Source organism: Oryzias latipes, chromosome 2 (genome assembly GCF_002234675.1).
Source record: "Oryzias latipes chromosome 2, ASM223467v1".
Lineage (NCBI taxonomy): Eukaryota > Metazoa > Chordata > Actinopteri > Beloniformes > Adrianichthyidae > Oryzias > Oryzias latipes.
In genome coordinates this window covers 8488745-8506125 of record NC_019860.2, presented here as the reverse complement: position 1 = coordinate 8506125, position 17381 = coordinate 8488745, and the positions used below count along the sequence as shown (strand labels likewise).

The 17381-nt window shown below is 42.7% G+C and overlaps 3 protein-coding genes across 7 annotated transcripts in view; 2 read left to right on the top strand and 1 right to left on the bottom strand.

Annotated features, from left to right (window-relative positions):
• Positions 1-17381, top strand: part of LOC110013798 (gastrula zinc finger protein XlCGF28.1) — a 989290-nt gene that overhangs the window by 546687 nt on the left and 425222 nt on the right. The gene's annotated exons all lie outside the window — the stretch shown is intronic.
• Positions 1-17381, bottom strand: part of LOC101169839 (NLR family CARD domain-containing protein 3) — a 1010604-nt gene that overhangs the window by 699296 nt on the left and 293927 nt on the right. The window lies entirely within an intron of this gene.
• On the top strand, positions 6128-15525 carry LOC110016669 (NACHT, LRR and PYD domains-containing protein 12-like). Of its 2 annotated transcripts, none has more exons than XM_023962087.1 (12): positions 6128-6205; positions 7158-7295; positions 7378-7482; positions 8032-8154; positions 10139-10255; positions 10361-10439; positions 10601-10799; positions 10939-12739; positions 12824-12997; positions 13360-13533; positions 13787-14237; positions 14486-15525. In XM_023962087.1, exons 2-11 carry the CDS (start codon positions 7210-7212, stop codon positions 13794-13796), a joined length of 2868 nt encoding a protein of 955 aa, XP_023817855.1. In that variant the 5' UTR covers positions 6128-6205; positions 7158-7209; the 3' UTR covers positions 13797-14237; positions 14486-15525. The 2 variants fall into 2 exon arrangements, with proteins under 2 accessions (XP_023817855.1, XP_023817856.1); XM_023962088.1 differs by lacking the exon at positions 6128-6205 and adding an exon at positions 6554-6664.

Sequence of the window (17381 nt, the reverse complement as noted above, 5' to 3'; positions counted from 1 at the left end):
CATAAATTAAACCAAGACCTAAGAAACATGATTCCCTGACTGTGTAACGCAATTATCACATCACCAAAAGCCTGAACATCACTAAACACTCTGCCACGCCGAAGTCTATAGCAGCAGGGAGCAGATTTGCTGAGACGGCTGATGCTAGCACAGCTAACATTAAAATACCACCGCGACATGAAGCTAAAATAGAGGAGGGACTGACCAGCGATGTGGAGAAAGAACTGACTCAGCTCTGAGCACTTATTTTTGAAAAGTCTGAAAGCAAGACAAGAAATTGGAAGAAATACGGGTTAGTGCAAGTGCTACAAAGAGTAAATTAGCTGATATAGCTAATTGCATATGCGAAGTGGAGAGCCGAGTTTGTTTTTTTGAAAATGCCCACAAGATACAAGAGCAAAGCAAATCCTTTTGCTTCCAGGGCTGAAGTAGATACTGTAGGAAAATATCTGTTCGCTTTGCAGATTTCCTATGCGTGTTCAAAAGTCAGGAGAGTGAAACCAGGATTCGACCGGAAAAGATACAGAGTTTCTAAAACAAATTAAACAGACATGTGGGTTCTCAAACTACAAAGTCTACAACACACACAACTTACATGTGACTTAGCATGCAGACAGATGACAACAAAGGAAAAGTTCTGCAAAGAAAGTTTTTATCATGGCGGTTGGATCTCCTCCTCCCAGGCGCATGGATTCGTTGACAGCTGGGCCGCCCACTTCCTCCGGAGCATATTCGGAGGAGCACACCGTTGCATCTGCTAAACAGTTCCCCATCTGCCCATAGTAAGTTTTTTGGACAGCAGATACTTCTTAGAAGGCTTTGGAGCAAAAGGACAGCTTCTTTCTGGCATGAGAACGTGAATAGAGCTCGGTTCCCACAGATCGAATCTTCAGCACAGGTGGTTTAAATCTGGTCCATGACAAAATTTACTGTTTTTCAGCAGAACTCCCTGTCCTGCACACAAAAGGTCCGGTCTCTCCATATGAGGGAAAAATGGGGTCTGTATCTGCATCCATAAATTTATCTAAAATAATGTGAAAGGGGAATGAGCTTTTACAAGTTATAAAAGACTGAAAATTAAAAACTTCAACGTAATAAAAAATAAGACAGAAAACATATCTTTCTTCAAAACACAATGCCAAAAGATGGATGACATTGAAAATAAATAACGAAAAAATCATTAGCATTTATGGGATTCCCTGAAGGCTGTGAGGAGAACAACGCTGTTAATTTTTTTTAAAAAAGACTATAAAAAATTTAACACAAAGATAATAGAACAAAGTCTAACCCACAAATTGGTCACATTTTGAAAGGATATGAGTTTCAACAGGAAATGGTATCCCACAATCCCTTGCGGTGCCGATCTAACAGCAGCACCAAGGTTACACCTACTTAATTGAATTCGTTTGAATGAAAGTAAAATAACTGTCTGATAATGTGTTATTTTTAAGCTAACGTAGCAAAAAAAAATCTTAACTGAAGTAAATAATTAAGTTAGATCAAAGTAAAAAAATTGCTCTTTCCAACATCCATATGTGGTCTTATCACCCTCTCATGGTGGAAAAAATATTATCTGAGCTTCTTCATCCACTAAATCATCTTCAAATGGACATGCCATGCTGCTTCACCTCTCTGAAAACAAACTAACCTTCAACTAAACCTGCTCCAGACCAGGTTATGTTCAGAGCATGAGTTGCCAGGGGAACTAAGCATACCCTGAAACATACCTCTGTTTTTGGAACCGAAAGCTGAGGTTATCCACTTCCTTAGCCTCAAACTTATCGTTGGAGCTAGCATAACATGCTCTCTGGAATATCCCCTAGGGAGCGGGTCATGTCAGTTACCACACTCTTATTTGAATTCAGTAAAAGTTGTATTCGAGCATTTTGTTATTATCATATCCACCCAAATATAATCATGCTTAAGCCTCATAATAACTAATAACCAGGTAGAGGGCAGAACTGCAGTGCCCTATACGTTCCCCAGCATCTGGGAAGGGTTGAGCTTAGGTTTCAGGTCAGGGCTAAGTTAAAAAAAAATGGGGTGGGGGGTGTAGAGGGGAATCTTGTTGTGTCTCTGAGTACAGTTGTGGAGAGATTATAGTGCAGGCGGAATCTGGAGGCCCCTTGAAACTGTGGTTACAATGAGATCAGATCATCCCTGGAAGTAATATGTACATGGATGAGTTTTTCAGCATGACTCTTAGATAGTATATTTCTGATCTTAGCAATATTCTGCATGTGAAAAAAATTCAGTCTTACACGCCTATGATATGTGAGCCTTAAATGATAAGTCCTTAAGTGATAAAACCGTGGAATTGGAAAATAAAACTGTGGAATTGGAGTCTATACTGACGCCATCCAGGGAGACTATCTGATTAGACAGAGCATCTCTGCGGTTTATAGGACCAAGTATAATGACCTCAATTTTTTCTAGGTCGTCTGATCCCTACGTCATGCTCTAACCTTTGGAGTAAAATACTGTGGTCGATAGTGTCAAAGGCTGCACTGAGATCTAAAAGGACCAGAATAGAAAGTAGTCCCTTTTCTGAGGCCAATAACAAGTCATTAGAGACTCTAACTAGTGCAGTTTCCGTACTGTGGTGAGGTCAAAACCCTGACTGAAAGTCTTCAAAGTGGCTGTTGTCCTGTAGGTAGCAGTAAAGCTGCTTAACTACAACTCTTTCAAGGATTTTAGAAATAAAGGGCAGGTTTGATGTTGGTCTATAGTTGACCAAGATGCTAGGATCCAAACTGGGGTTTTCCTCAGAAAAGGTTTAAAAACTGCATATTTAAAAGACTGTGGCACATAACCTGTTTCCAGAGACTTTTTTATTATAGTTAAAATTGATTCATTAATTAGGGGGAAGGTTTCTTTAAAAAGTTTAATATGGATTGGGCCTAGGAGACAAGTTGAGGTTTTTGAGGACGTAATAACTGATGTTATTTCCGCTTGATCCACAGCAGTAAAGCAGTCTAATGTTACAGAGGTTTCTATGGATGCCTTTACTTCTACTGCTTCAGCCTCCTCTGGGCTGATAATAGAAATAACTAGATTCAACTTATGTCTAACATTTGAGATTTTATTATAAAAATGTACAAAATTCAACAGAGCTCAGAGTAGCAGGATTATGTGCTTCTACTGAGCTCTGACTGCAAGTTAGTCTAGCTGTTGTACTAAAAATTAATGTTGGATTATTTCCATTCTCTGCTATTAAGGTTGAATAGTACTGGGTTCCAGCTTTACAAAAAGCCTTTTTATAATTTTAAGAGGCTATGTTTCCAGGTATTCAGACACTGCTCTGAACTGTAGCAGTGGCATTTTATTTTCTAACTTACGGGTTTCTTGTTTAAGAGATCTTATTTCAGCATTAAACCCCGATGCTACTCGGTTTTGTCTAACAAGCCTACGTTTCAAAGGAGCAACAACAACGAGTGTTTTCCTGAGGGCTTGTAAGGCATCATAGACACAGTGGTCATTTATACTAGTACTGATACTATGGGAGCTGGTATCAGAGTATTTGCTCAGCATCTTACTTAGTATTGGTTGAAATGTAAGTTTAAACTCAGACACAAAACGATCAGATAAGGTTCTTCTTAGTTGTTTCTTATTCACAGGGGCAGTAGCATGTTGTAATGTAAACTGGAAGTTAATCAGAAAGTGATCAGAAATCCTGAACACATGAAATCATAAATAATAGCTAGAAGGAAAAAGATACAAACTTTTTTATAACATGCATATTGAACTTGTGTCAAACATGTCATATTCTCCACCACACATGAACATACTTTGAATATTTTTTTACGGTAGTCCCACTTTTTTTAGCTTGAGTGGGGAAACCTTCTCCTGCAGCTTCATTTTCTCCAGGATTGTCCTGAAAAAGACACAAAACAAGGAGGGAGAGACAACAGAGTTAAGTCCTCTCAAAAATATATATAACTCTACTGTGACAGAGACATGTAAAAATGCATGTTTTTACCTCGAAGCCACACCCGCCGAAAATTTGGCACCAGTGAACAAATTATCACTGTCTCCCCGGAGCTTTATAAAAGCTGCCGTCTGTTCTTTATAAAATAAAATAAAAATTTAAATCACATTTGACTTAAGGAAGAAAAAAAAGCAACAACAGAGGAACAACTGCAGGATCTAGCGTACGAGCCGACACTGCTACTATAAGCCCTTTTTTTGGAACATTTTCAGATCAAAATAACTTTAAAATGTTATATATTAATGACTAATCCATTAACTTATCACTTTAAACTGTTTCCTTCAATTTAAAGGTGTAATTATCTCTTACTCCAAACCTCCAAACAGCTTCACTTGTCAAAGAAATACTATCTGATCAATTTGTCCCTTTGATCCAGTTTTTCTTTGGGTTGGATGAAGATGTTGTTTCCCAGAAAAGTTCCGTCTCCAAACGGCTTTTCTTCATTCAAGGATTCATCTTTGTTCAAGTCATCCTGTCTTCCTCACTGTTGCACTTTGCAATCAGAGCAGCAGAACTGGGCTGAGAAATCCCTTTCTGCTCACCCTCCACTCATCATGGCTCATGCAGGTCACCTGGGTTTTTGCACTTAACCCTTTAACTGCCTTATCAACCAAACGGTGGAGACGTTCACTAACATCAGAGCCGTGCATGTGGTCTTCCTCATGAGTCCTTCTCTGCACCGTCAGCTGCAGAGCTTCAGAACTGCTTCCTTCTCAGACCACTTTCTGTGTCTCTGGCAGACTGGGGGCGGAGCCTGGAGATGACTGTAGTTGATGAAGGTCAGAGGGTGGAGCTTCATCAGGATGATTGTCTAAGTTCATGGCTGCTGCTGATGTTTCAGGAGCTGCAGGATGGAGCTCTGACAAACTGTTGAAGGTGCTGGAAAATACTGAGTCAGTCAATGAGGAGGAGGAGGAGGAGTCCTCATCAGTTTAAGAGGAGGCCCTACAATAACTAGAAGATGAAGCAAAATCCGTCCATTCCAGGAAGAAGGAAAGAAAACGCCGTCAAAGCTGCAGGAAAAAACATTTGGAAGATCATGTTCTCCAACTGCAAGAAGGATGAAGATGATGACCGGATGAGGATGAGGATCTTCAAGCTGTTTTATGTGGAGATGGAGAAAAGCTCCGCCTCCATGGAGCTACTTTCATCTTCATGGACTTCTTCTGCAGACTTAAAGCTTCTTTCCTGGAGTCTAAGAGCAGCAGAGGAAAGAGGCTGGTCTGCTGCTCAGAGCTTGAGTTGAATTTCAGACGAATGACCCTCATGATTCAGTAGAAACATGTTGGTCTGAACTCAAACCTTCAGGGGAAACATTTGATCCAGTTAAAGCAGGAATTAGCCTGTGGCAGAAATCTGTCATGTTATCTGTTATCGGCTGTCTAAAGTCTGTTCTTCAGAATTTTCTCAGGATGATGGAAACCAGAGGATTCCTGCTGCTGAAACCCATGGAAAGCCGTTCATCAGAACAGGACGGGATAGGGATGAAAAGTCCCTATAAGGTCAGTCTGGTCAGGTTTAATGGATAAATAACTGCGTATCGTCAGCATAGCAATGAAAACTAATGCTGTTTCACAACTGTCAAGTCAGAGTTGGTGACGTTTTTGGGCAGTTTCACTTCTTTCTTTGAGTTGATGTTTTTGGAGGTCAAAGGTCAGATGGAGCGGCTGTACCACTGAGTTCCCGTCCACCAGGGGGCAGAAATCCTTCAATCCAGCTGCAGGAAACCTTAATCTTCTGCAGAATCTGCAGCCTTTGACACATGCCCTGTTAGTGAGGCACAAAGACGTCCTTCAGGAATGTCATTCTGCTGCAGATCATTCTTCTCATCTGGAAGATCCACATTCTTTCAGTCGTAGCTGCTCTCAGGTTCAGCTTTGGTTCAGACTCTTTTGAAAGGGGATGGAAGCCTGTGAGGCCAAAATGCTGAAGGGAGTGTATTTGAAACGTTGTGATTCTAACAAAGATGGAAAAAAAAACTTCTCAGCTTCACTGTCAGACATTTTCCTGAGCTGCATGTGAAAAAACTCTCCGTTTCTCTGAGTCTGACTGATGATCAGGATCATTCACAGGAACTGGAGGAGGGGTTTCTAGGCCCCTCCCTTCGGCTCCATCAGGAGTTTCTGCTTTAGGGTCAGTAGATGACAGATAAGTGGAGTTCATGCACGTCTGGAAGGACAATGAGTCAGTGATCTGTGCTGCAGTTGCGTTGACAGGGTGAGTAGAGACTCTTCTTCTTCTTTATCTCTTTGAAGGAAACTGAAGTGAGTTTGTTTCTGGAACTTTGTCTTCACTAACTTGACTGTTTGTTTCTAAATATTTGGAGAAGATCTTCTTCTTTCTCTGCAAACTCTCATCACTCTGCTGTTTCCAAAGATTCATCATTGTTTCTTACTGATCAACAACATGGAGGACTCTTCTTTAAGTCAATAAGACTTAAAGATTATTGACTGATTTGCTGTGTTTTCTAACTATTTTTCTGTAATAATACTGTGGTCTTCAGCATCAAAGTGGTTCTGATCAGCTGACTTTTTTTTCTTTCTACACTGTATTTTATCCCACGAAGGGAAGTTCTTCTCTGCAGTTGACCCATCCCCTTGGAGAGCGGTTAACTGCAGCCGAACCGCGCTCGCGAGGCGGTAGCGTTAAGGGTCTTGCCTAAGGACCCTCACCGGGGTATGTTAACTGCTCGGAATTGATATGGCAATTGCCCCCAGTACCATTGCTCATTCCCCTCCGGGAATTGAACCCTGGTTTCCTGCATGGTAGCTTTCCACCTTACCAACCGAGCTACCCAGCCGACTGCTGCTTCCTGTCAGAACTTTCCAGAACCAAGACAGAAAAAAGAGTTTCTGTCAGAAACACAAACCATCATGAAGCTCTGGAGTTCAAAGGTTTCAGTTCTGACTCCAAACCTTCCTGTTCTCCTCCATCCAAACCTGTGTGGAGGTCAAAGTTCATGAGAAAGTCTGTGTTGGAGGAATTCATGTATTTCTTTCTTTTCACTGCATCCTTTGATTTCTGTCTATTTTTCTTAATGGGCTACATGCTTCCTGGATTGTAGAAACAGGAAGTTTGTTGTTTTGGTACCAGAGAACAGAGCTCAGATCCTCATCTGGTAACAATCAGGATGTCTGTCAGAGTTTAAGAAGACATGTTTCCTCTGCAGGTGAAGGTGGAAGGTGTGTGTGAGCTGATGTGGATCCAGTGAATCCAGCAGCATGGATCAGTGGGAGGACATAAAGGAGGGAGCCCCTCCCTTTAAAAGCAGAGATGGTAACCATGACAACCAGAGCAAAACTCAGAGGTGAGATGAACATCTCCAACTGTCCATGATCCTCTCCATGTCAGATCTCACCACTCACACCAGCAACCTTCATTTTTCACAGGAACCAACCTGGACCTGGATCTGAATCCAGCTGGGGGTCCAACAGGAGTGACATGTCAAAGGTTTCTAATCCTGGCTTTAAAGACATCCATTCGGGAGTGGAACAGTGAGTGTTTGTCAGAGTTAAAGGAGGCTGGATTCTAGTTCAGACGATCAACAGTTTTCAGATGAAGGACTTGAGGTCTGGTTCAGTTCTGGATCTCTCTGATCAGACTCACTTGGAGCATCATGTGTGTGATGAGATCTTTTCAGTTGAGTCTTCTGAGAGTCTCTGAGAGACATCAGAGATGTTGGAGAAGAAAACATGTTGACTGCTGACTCTGACTGACAGCAGCTCCAGTCTAATGAGAAGAATCACTGCAGACTCCTAGGATTCAGATTTTCATGCTTTCCAAACATCACATTGTTTTAGTTTGACTTTCTGCTATCAGAATTTCTACATTTCTACATGGAGAATTGGAATCCGCTTTTCTAGAAAAAAGTCTGGATTGACTGACAGAAAATGCTGAAACCTTTTCCCTCCAACTGGAAACTGTTGATCCAAACATGTCATGTTATTCCAGACTAAACAGCTCAGTCTGTGTTCATGTCAAAGTCCATCAGCTGTTCATGAAGAAGCAGATCCTCCAACACTCTGATGGTTTGGTGTTTGCAGAGGTCAACAGGTCACACAGAGAGTCCAGTCTGCAGCCTCCAACTGTGGCTCTTTGAAGAGTGACCGGTTCAAAGGTCATCCTCCAGCCTTCAGAAGACGAAAACAAAGACCTTCAGACTCACAGTAAGAACCAGTTTCTAGTGAACAGAGATCTGTTGATGTATCTTTTTCCACATACCATGTTTAGATGGGATTTGATTGATGGAGAGAAACCCAGACAATAATTTTAGCTCCAAATCCCAAATATCAGCCATGATGTCATCATTCTCTGATGCTTTGAAGTCCTTCAGGTCTCTGAGTGAACAGAATTAATTACAAATGAAATTGATTCTCTGGGATTTTCTACATCATTGCAGAGCTGAGGGTTACTTCTCAACCAAAGCACAAAGTCTGAAGGTCAATGAGGAATTTTCAGTTCTGACTGACATGTTGGCTCCTCCCACTTACGGTCATTTCTGTTCTTCTGCACCAAAATGGCTTCAAAGACTAAAATCAGAACTAATCCAAGTGTCCTCTGGAGCTCTGGCACCCTCAGAGAAAGTTTGTGAAAAAAAGCGAAGACAGAGAGTTCAGAATCCCAAACAGACAGCACAGCATTGATCTGAATCTGAAGAAGATCAGAGAGTCTATAGCTGCGTTTACATGGGCAAAAGTAATCGGAAAGAACGCATGATCGGAAAGAAAATGCGTCATGTAAACGCGCCGTTCGGAATACTCTGCCCCAATCAGACTCTTTCAGATCAAAATTTCTTTCTGATCGAGATAAGTGGGTTATACCGATCGTTTATCCGATCATGTTGCATGTAAACGGTTCATTCCGATCGTGTGTCACTTCTGCTCTGGTTTACGTCATGCACAGATTGTTTTTCGCTGAGAGACAGCTTTGGAGCGCACACGGGACCGACCAGCTGCTCTGCGGACGCCCCGTGAAAAGCGCCGCTCCACTCTCGCCCCGCTGGCTCTCTGCCTCTCCCCTCTCCTCACACCCTTCACAAGGGGGATGCGGGGCAGGAGCGCTTTGGTCCACTGGCACCCGAGCCCCGGTGCCAGTGGACCAAGTGAGCAGAGCAGCAGGATAACTTTTTGTCAGGGGAGGGAGGGATGCTTTTTTCGTGTGCGTTTTGTTGTTTTGTTATGTGTGGGAGAATTCAGACTGTGATCCGTCCCGCTACTCTGGGTTAGCGGCTGCAGGACTCAGGAGGAACCGTGTTCGAGCAGAGCTCGGGCCGCTAGCTCACAGAGTGGCTTTGGGGCAGTTCGTGAACTTTTCAGAGCAGAAATAAATGCCGCTCAGTCCTCAGAAACAGTTCAAACAATCATGTGGATTTGTGTTTCCAGTCTTGTCCAGACAAAATAAAGGCTGATGTTATTCCCACACATTTACCTGCAGCCAAGATGCAGGTTGCAGAATTTCCCGCACGTTCCTGGGTTTTGTGTCGTTGATATCAAGGCTAATGTTGTTAGCCCGTGTTAGCCTGTCCTAACCCTTCTTCCACAAAAAAGCCCTGACCACACCGATTAAATAAAATGATGAGCGAACAGGCGCTTCATAATATTCATTACATTAATAAAAAGCACGTTTTGAAGATCGCCTCGTATTACGGAGCTGCTGCATAAAAGTCTGTGGCAGCGGTCTGTTTACAACGGGATGCATCTCCTCTTCCTGTTTTTTTTTTTTTTTTTTTTTTACCACTACTGCGCATGCCCAAATGATTTATTCCGACCGAAGGTGTGAGCCATGGGAACGTTTGTTCTAATCGGAAAAAGGTTTTCTGGGCCCATGTGCACGGGTGAATTTTAATCCGACCATTGATCCGATCAAGATATTTTGCCCATGCTCATGAGAGCAGAGATGTTGGAGAAACTTTAGACAGAAATAAATCTATTCATATTTTCTGATTTGAACAAATGTTTGGATGAGGAAAAAAAGTTTAGTCAAATATTTTAATGAAGGTCTTTTATAAAGTTAATCTTGTGATAATTGACCAGAGAAAATATAAAATGTTGATGAATAATGTTTGGTCTCCAAAAAAATAGTAAATAGAATTTTTCTTTGTATCTCATCAACAAGAAAATTACTTTTAATAAAACAAGTGTTTTCTATCAGGATCCATCAGAGACTCAGAACTGGATCTGGATCTGAACCCAGCTGTGTGTCCTTCAGGAGTGACCGGTCAATGGGTCATTCTATCAACTTTAAATCATCATCTTCAGATGCAGAGAGGTGAGCTGTATGGAAATGTGTTTTTACACAGACTTTTCTATCTTTAGCGTGTTAGTCTCTGTGTTTACAGACAGAATGGATCTGATTGTTGCTGATTCTCCACAGACTGGACCAGCAGAGCTCAGAGACTCCCAGTGGTCCGTCTGTCCAGCAGCATCAAACACAGCTGGACTCCATCTTTCTGGTCTGTACATGAACAACAACTACTATTCCATCATTCTGTCCACAGTCGTCTCCATGCTGCACTTTGGACACCAGTGGACTGTCAGTGTGTCCAACATGGAGCTGATGTTTGGCTCCATGACTTCACTCTGATTGGCTCATTCATCTGGAATTCTGTTGCAGCTGCTGGAGGACAACATTGTCACCTTTGTGAAGAAGGAGCTGAAGAAAATCCAGAAGCTTCTGAGTCAGAGGAAGGATGAGGAGGAGCTGGAGGATGAAGATGAAGAGCAGAGGAGCAGTAGAGAGTCACTGATGAAGATCACAGTGAACTTCTTGAGGAGAATGAAGCAGGAGCAGCTGGCTGATGGTCTGCAGAGCAGTAAGAGGATTTCTCTGAAGGTTTCAGCTGCTGAGAAATGAAGATTTACTGATGTCTGAACACATGGAACCACAGGGATTCAAACCCTCATCATTCAGGGCTGCAGAGAGTTGATTTACTGTTTGTTGTCTTCATTCAGGATCTTCTGCTGCAGTTTGTCGGCATGAAGTCCAATCTGGCCTGAAGAAGAAGTTCCAGTGTTTGTTTGAGGGGATGGCTAAAGCAGGAAGCCCAACCCTTCTGAATGAGATCTACACAGAGCTCTTCATCACAGAGGGAGGAAGAGGAGAGCTGAATGAAGAACATGAGGTCAGACAGATTGAAGCAGCTTCCAGGAAAGCAGACAGAGCAGAAACAAGCATCAGACAAGAAGAGCTCTTCCAACTCCCAGCTGGAAGACAAGAACCAATCAGAACCGTGATGACTAAGGGAGTGGCTGGCATCGGGAAAACAGTCTTAACACAGAAGTTCACTCTGGACTGGGCTGAAGGCAAAGCCCACCAGAACCTCCACTTCATATTTCCATTCACTTTCAGAGAGCTGAATGTGCTGAAAGAGGAGAAGTTCAGCTTGGTGGAACTTGTTCATCACTTCTTCCCTGAAACCAAACAAGCAGGAATCTGCAGCTTCAAACATTTCCAGGTCCTCTTCATCTTTGATGGTCTGGATGAGTGTCGACTTCCTCTGGACTTCCACAAGACTCGGATCCTAAATGACCCTAGAAAGTCCACCTCAGTGGCTAATTTGCTGACAAACCTCATCAGGGGGAACCTGCTTCCCTCTGCTCTCCTTTGGATAACCACACGACCTGCAGCAGCCAATCAGATCCCTGCTGTGTCTGTTGACATGGTGACAGAGGTCAGAGGGTTCAATGATCCACAGAAAGAGGAGTACTTCAGGAAAAGATTCAGAGATAAAGAGCAGGCCACCAGGATCATCTCCCACATCAAGAGATCCAGAAGCCTCCACATCATGTGCCACATCCCAGTCTTCTGCTGGATCACTGCTACAGTTCTGGAGGATCTGCTGAAGAGCAAAGAGGGAGGAAAGCTGCCCAAGAGCCTGACTGAGATGTACATCCACTTCCTGGTGGTTCAGGCCAAAGTCAAGAAGGTCAAGTATGATGGAGGAGCTGAGACAGATCCTCACTGGAGTCCAGAGAGCAGGAAGATGATGGAGTCTCTGGGAAAACTGGCTTTTGAGCAGCTGCAGAAAGGAAACCTGATCTTCTATGAATCCGACCTGACAGAGTGTGGCATCGATATCAGAGCAGCCTCAGTGTACTCAGGAGTGTTCACACAGATCTTTAGAGAGGAGAGAGGTCTGTACCAGGACATGGTATTCTGCTTCATCCATCTGAGTGTTCAGGAGTTTCTGGCTGCTCTTCATGTCCACCTGACCTTCATCACCTCTGGAGTCAACCTCATGGAGGAAGAACAGAAGAAAAAATCCAAAGTCCTTAAACTTAAACCAAGCGGTCCAGTCCAGTTCTACCAGAGTGCTGTGAATAAGGCCTTACTGAGTCCAAACGGACACCTGGACTTGTTCCTCCGCTTCCTCCTGGGTCTTTTACTGCGGACCAATCAGAGGCTCCTACAAGATATGCTGATTCAAACAGGAAGTAGCTCACAGACCAATCAGGAAACAGTCCAGTTCATCAAGAAGAAGATCAGTGAGGATCTGCCTACAGAGAAAAGCATCAACCTGTTCCACTGTCTGAATGAACTGAATGATGGTTCTCTAGTGGAGGAGATCCAACAGTCCCTGAGGTCAGGACGTCTCTCCACAGATAAACTGTCTCCTGCTCAGTGGTCTGCTCTGGTCTTTATCTTACTGTCATCAGAAGAAGATCTGGAAGAGTTTGACCTGAAGAAATACTCTGCTTCAGAGGAGACTCTTCTGAAGCTGCTGCCAGTGATCAAAGCCTCCAACAAAGCTCTGTAAGAACTCAGGAAAATGAACAAAGGAATCTGAGTGGAAACATAAAAGTTTCAATAACTGCTGTCTGTCTTTGTTTTCTTCAGACTGAGTCGCTGTAATCTGTCAGAGAGAAGCTGCATAGCTCTGTCCTCAGTTCTCAGGTCTCAGTCCTCCAGACTTGGAGATCTGGACCTGAGTTACAACAACCTGCAGGATTCAGGAGTGAAGCTGCTGTCAGGTGGACTAAAGAGTCCAGACTGTAAACTGGAGACTCTCAGGTCAGATTTCATCCAAATGTTGATTCTCTACAACAAGTTTTTCTGTTTTTCTCTGTTTCAGGAGAAAGTGTCAGATAGATGTCAGTGCAGAGGAAACAGCAGAGGACTGTTGCATAGAAGTAAAAAAAAAAAACAACAACATTCTGCTTGAGTTAAAAATCCTGTTTTTTCCTTATCAGATGGTTACAAATGTTATCCAGTGTTTTTGAACCAGACTTTGAACCAGAGAACTTATTTCATCCAGGTGTTTGTATCTGTGAGAAGTTCATGTTCTCTGTGTTCTTTAAAAAAAAACATCAGTCACAGAACTGCAGATTTAAAATGGACAAAGAGTTTTAACACACTTTTCTGTCTGATTTCAGGTTGAAGGACTGCAGTTTGTCAGAGATCAGCTGTAAATCTCTGGTCTCAGCTCTGAAGGAAAACCCATCCAACCTGACAGAACTGGACCTGAGCTACAACAATCTGCAGGATTCAGGAGTTCTTCATCTGTGTGGTTTTCTGGAGAGTCCAGACTGCAGACTACAGACTCTGAGGTCAGACTCCATGTTTCAGTTGGGTTCAGATCAATATGATGACAAATTTGTGTTGACCCACAGTGAACAGAAATGTCCAGATTCTGATCTGCAGCAGCATCTTCCTGCAGCTGCTAGTTCTCCTCAAAGATCTGCAGAAGAACTTCTTCTTTTCTTCCTGCAGCTGCTTGTTCCAAAGCTGTCTGCTGACATTTGTGCTCCAGAAAGTTCTGCTTGCAGCCATCAGCTCTTCTTTGTGTCTTTGCTCCAACAGACTCCTTTAAAGCGCGTGCAGGAGAAGCAGCCGTGCACGCTCACATGCACTCTGAGTCCTGCTGTGTTTCAGCAGATGCAGCTGAGAGTCCAGCGGCTGATGTTTGTGAGCAGACAGTGACAGAGTCATGCTGCAGCTGGATGCTGCTCTGACAGACACATCCTCCACAAACATCCTCACCTTTTCATCCACAAACATCATCACATCATCCATCAAAGCTCCCAGCAGCTTCTGACTCTTCATTCAGAGCTGAAGTCATGGATCAGGGATCAATGTCCAACATTTGCTGCTGACTCTTCCTCATCACTTCCTTCTTCTCTCTGCTTTGATCTGTTGGAGCTGAAAGTCTCTGCTTGAAGGGCTGCAGCAGAGAAGGACTGGAAGATCATCTCCTGAAAACTGGGAGGAAGACTTTCCAGCATCATGCTGTGGCATTGCCAGATATGTAAATGTATGTTTGAAGTTGTCTGTTTAATGAAAAGGAAAAAAAAAATCAGTATTGACTTTCCTTTGTTAACCCTGGTTAATATGGTCCTGGCTATATGTTTATTTCGTTTGGAGCTTATGTTAAATGGATATTAGGGGTATGGAAACTAGGGGTGTGCCAAAATCAATATGACGATATATCGCTATACTTAGTCCCGCGATTGATTCTTGATATGTCTTCATCAAGTATCTACCTGTTATTTACGTTTAAAGATTGGCTGTTGTGGGCGGACGAAGAAGAATATACATTCAAACAAAGATGGCGGAGCGGAAAAACAATGAGAAGCTAGAGCAGCAACTTAAAAGATGCGCCGGCAGCATGGAAGCTGCATCACCCGGAGTTGTGTGAGAAAGCCGTGGCTGCTGCTGCCCTGAAGCCGACACAGCCCGGCGCGGATACCTTTTTCCAGACGAAGCTACCGCCGTCTTCTGCGAGACAGAGCAGCGGCAATATAACAAACGGTAAACGGTCCGTCCCTGCAGTGCGGTGGAGAACGAGGGATTTGGGTTTTTATTGAATACAGCAGAGCCACGCTTTGACATTCCCTCTCAGAAATACTGAAAAAAGGAACCCTGCACTGTACGCCCAGACCAGAGCTATGGTTGAGATTGAAACGGAAGAAAGAGAGGCATCCCTGCCATTAGACCCCTCTTCTCCTCTAAGCAGCGGTAGACGAGCGGCTACTTGACGCTAAAAAGCCTGAGTTTCTCCAGAAAACATGAACATTTAAACATACATCGCATGCAGCTTTTCCCCAAATGTCTTGTTTACAAAGATGTTTACTTTTGGATGCACTTTAAGTTCATATGTATTTTATCCCTGGTCATTTATTTTGAAAGCAGTTAATGTCTTAAATAACTCTAAGGAAGGTTCATAGCTACTTGATTTTATTTTTCTGTGAGAATTATATTTTTGTTTTACACCACATTTGCACTAAATGGTGTCATTTATTTTTAACAAAGACACTATCATTTGTTCACAGAATTAATATCTGATTCACAGCTATTTGTTTAAATTAAGCAACAGCTATGCGTTTGTTTTTCAAAAGTTAATACCAAGGTGCAGATACTTGACTTATTCATTTTTTATCCTTTTTACAGCAATTTTGTACCAAATAATGGCACTGCAGTTCATGTTCACTATTGTTTAAACCAAATTTTACAGATATTTCCAAATGAAAATTGTCATTGTTTGTCAAAGACAGAGTATTACTGATTTCAGCAATGTTACACAAAAGTCTGTTATTCATTACACCAAATAGGACACAAGTTGTTTATTATCATGGTGTTTAAAAAATAAATGGGTAAATATTTTCCAAAAAAAAAGTTTTTCAAGTTCTCCTTTCTTAAAGTATGATATATCGTGAGTTGTTAGAGACGAGATATATCCATTATAACAATTTTGGCATATCGTGATAGTATCGTTATCGTGAGCAATGTATCGTTATCGTATTGCATCATGATGTACCCAGTGATTCTCAGCCCTAATGGAAACTACATGATAAGGAGACTTTGGACTTTAAATATAGCTACCTGGGGACTTCCTGTGGGCAGGTGAAAAACAAATTAAGAGGAGGAAAAGGGGGGTGAAGGGGGGACAGCCGCAGGACACATGCTGAGGATTACCGTGACGTCGGAGAGCAGTCCAACCGCATCGTGGAATTTTCGGGGATTCATTCCTGCAATCGGGTGAGACCTCCACATGCATGAAATGACTGAAAACCCTATCAACATTGGACAGAGCCGGTAAGCCACGTACGTTCATCCTACAGACGGAACTTCGATGTCCCACGGGTCACTTGGATCTCCGATTTCATATGGAGGGCGGAGTACACCAAGATAGTCGGTGACTTCGGTGACTTTGTAAATAACGAACTAATATAAAAAAAAAAACTTCGGTGTATTGGGTGAAGAACTGGGGAAGCTTGTGTGGGGTTGCATACCTGAGACTGTTTAAAAAACTTGAGTCAGATTGTTTGTGTTTTTCCTTTGTTTGTTTGTTGTGTGTAATACTTTGAGAAATTGAAGAGTGTTACATAATGGTGGCCTGTGTGGGGAATGATTTGGGAATTTAAAGGGTTTTTGTTTTGGGAGGGCTGTTCCTTTGTAAAGAATGGCAGCTGGTGGTGAGAATAATAATATGACGTCAGCCAGGTTTTCTCCACGTGTGGTTTCTGCTTTGGATCTTGACTTTAGTGCAGGTCCTTTTGTTACACGGCGGTCTAATTCGGCTGGGGAGATTTCTTCCATGTCAAGCTCGCTGTATCTACAAGATGAGGATCAGGTCTCTGTACACGATGCGGATGAGTTAAATATTGAAGGTGGGCATGATAGTGATGCGGATGAAGGTGCACAGTTAGAACGGGGGAGACAGTTTGAGGAACCTGTACCACCAAATGACGATAATGTGAACCTAGAACTCACTGCTTTAAAACAACAGGTGGAAGGAATGGAGAAAATTTTTAAAGACTCTCTAATAAGCTCCCTGAATAGAGAGAGTAGTTTCAGAGAGTATGTGGATGCTAGTTTCGCTAAATTGGAATGACAGTTTACGTGTGCTGTAGAAAAATTTAAAAAAGGACATGGTAAAGTGTATGCTTCGCCGAGATGAAAAATGGAAACGGCAGTTAGCGACACTTAGATCGGCGAGTACAGCAGTAGCAAAACAACCATAGCTATTTCCACAGATGTATCATTGCTCCATCACCTCAAAATTAATCCTATCTCTCACATCTTTCTGGTGCAACCCCATATTACAATAAACCTCCGGTTCCACTGGATTTCCTTAGGTTTAGTGACAAAAGTGATTCTGATCCTATTAACTTCATAGAACAATGCGAGAATTACCTGGACCTGAGGCCTTTGCCAAATCATGAGTTAATAGGAACTTTGTCTGTAGTCTTTAAGGGTCCGGCTTTGAGTTGGTGGAAAGCCACAAATGCTGAGGTGCAGGACTGGTTGTCATTCAAAGAAGCTTTTCTGTCTGCATTCCTCCCCACTGATTACTTATGTGAGGTAGAAGAGAAATTACGAGTCACGGTCCAACAGCCAGATCAATGTATCAGGGATTTTGCATACGATTACCGGGCATCATGTCTAAAATGGAAAA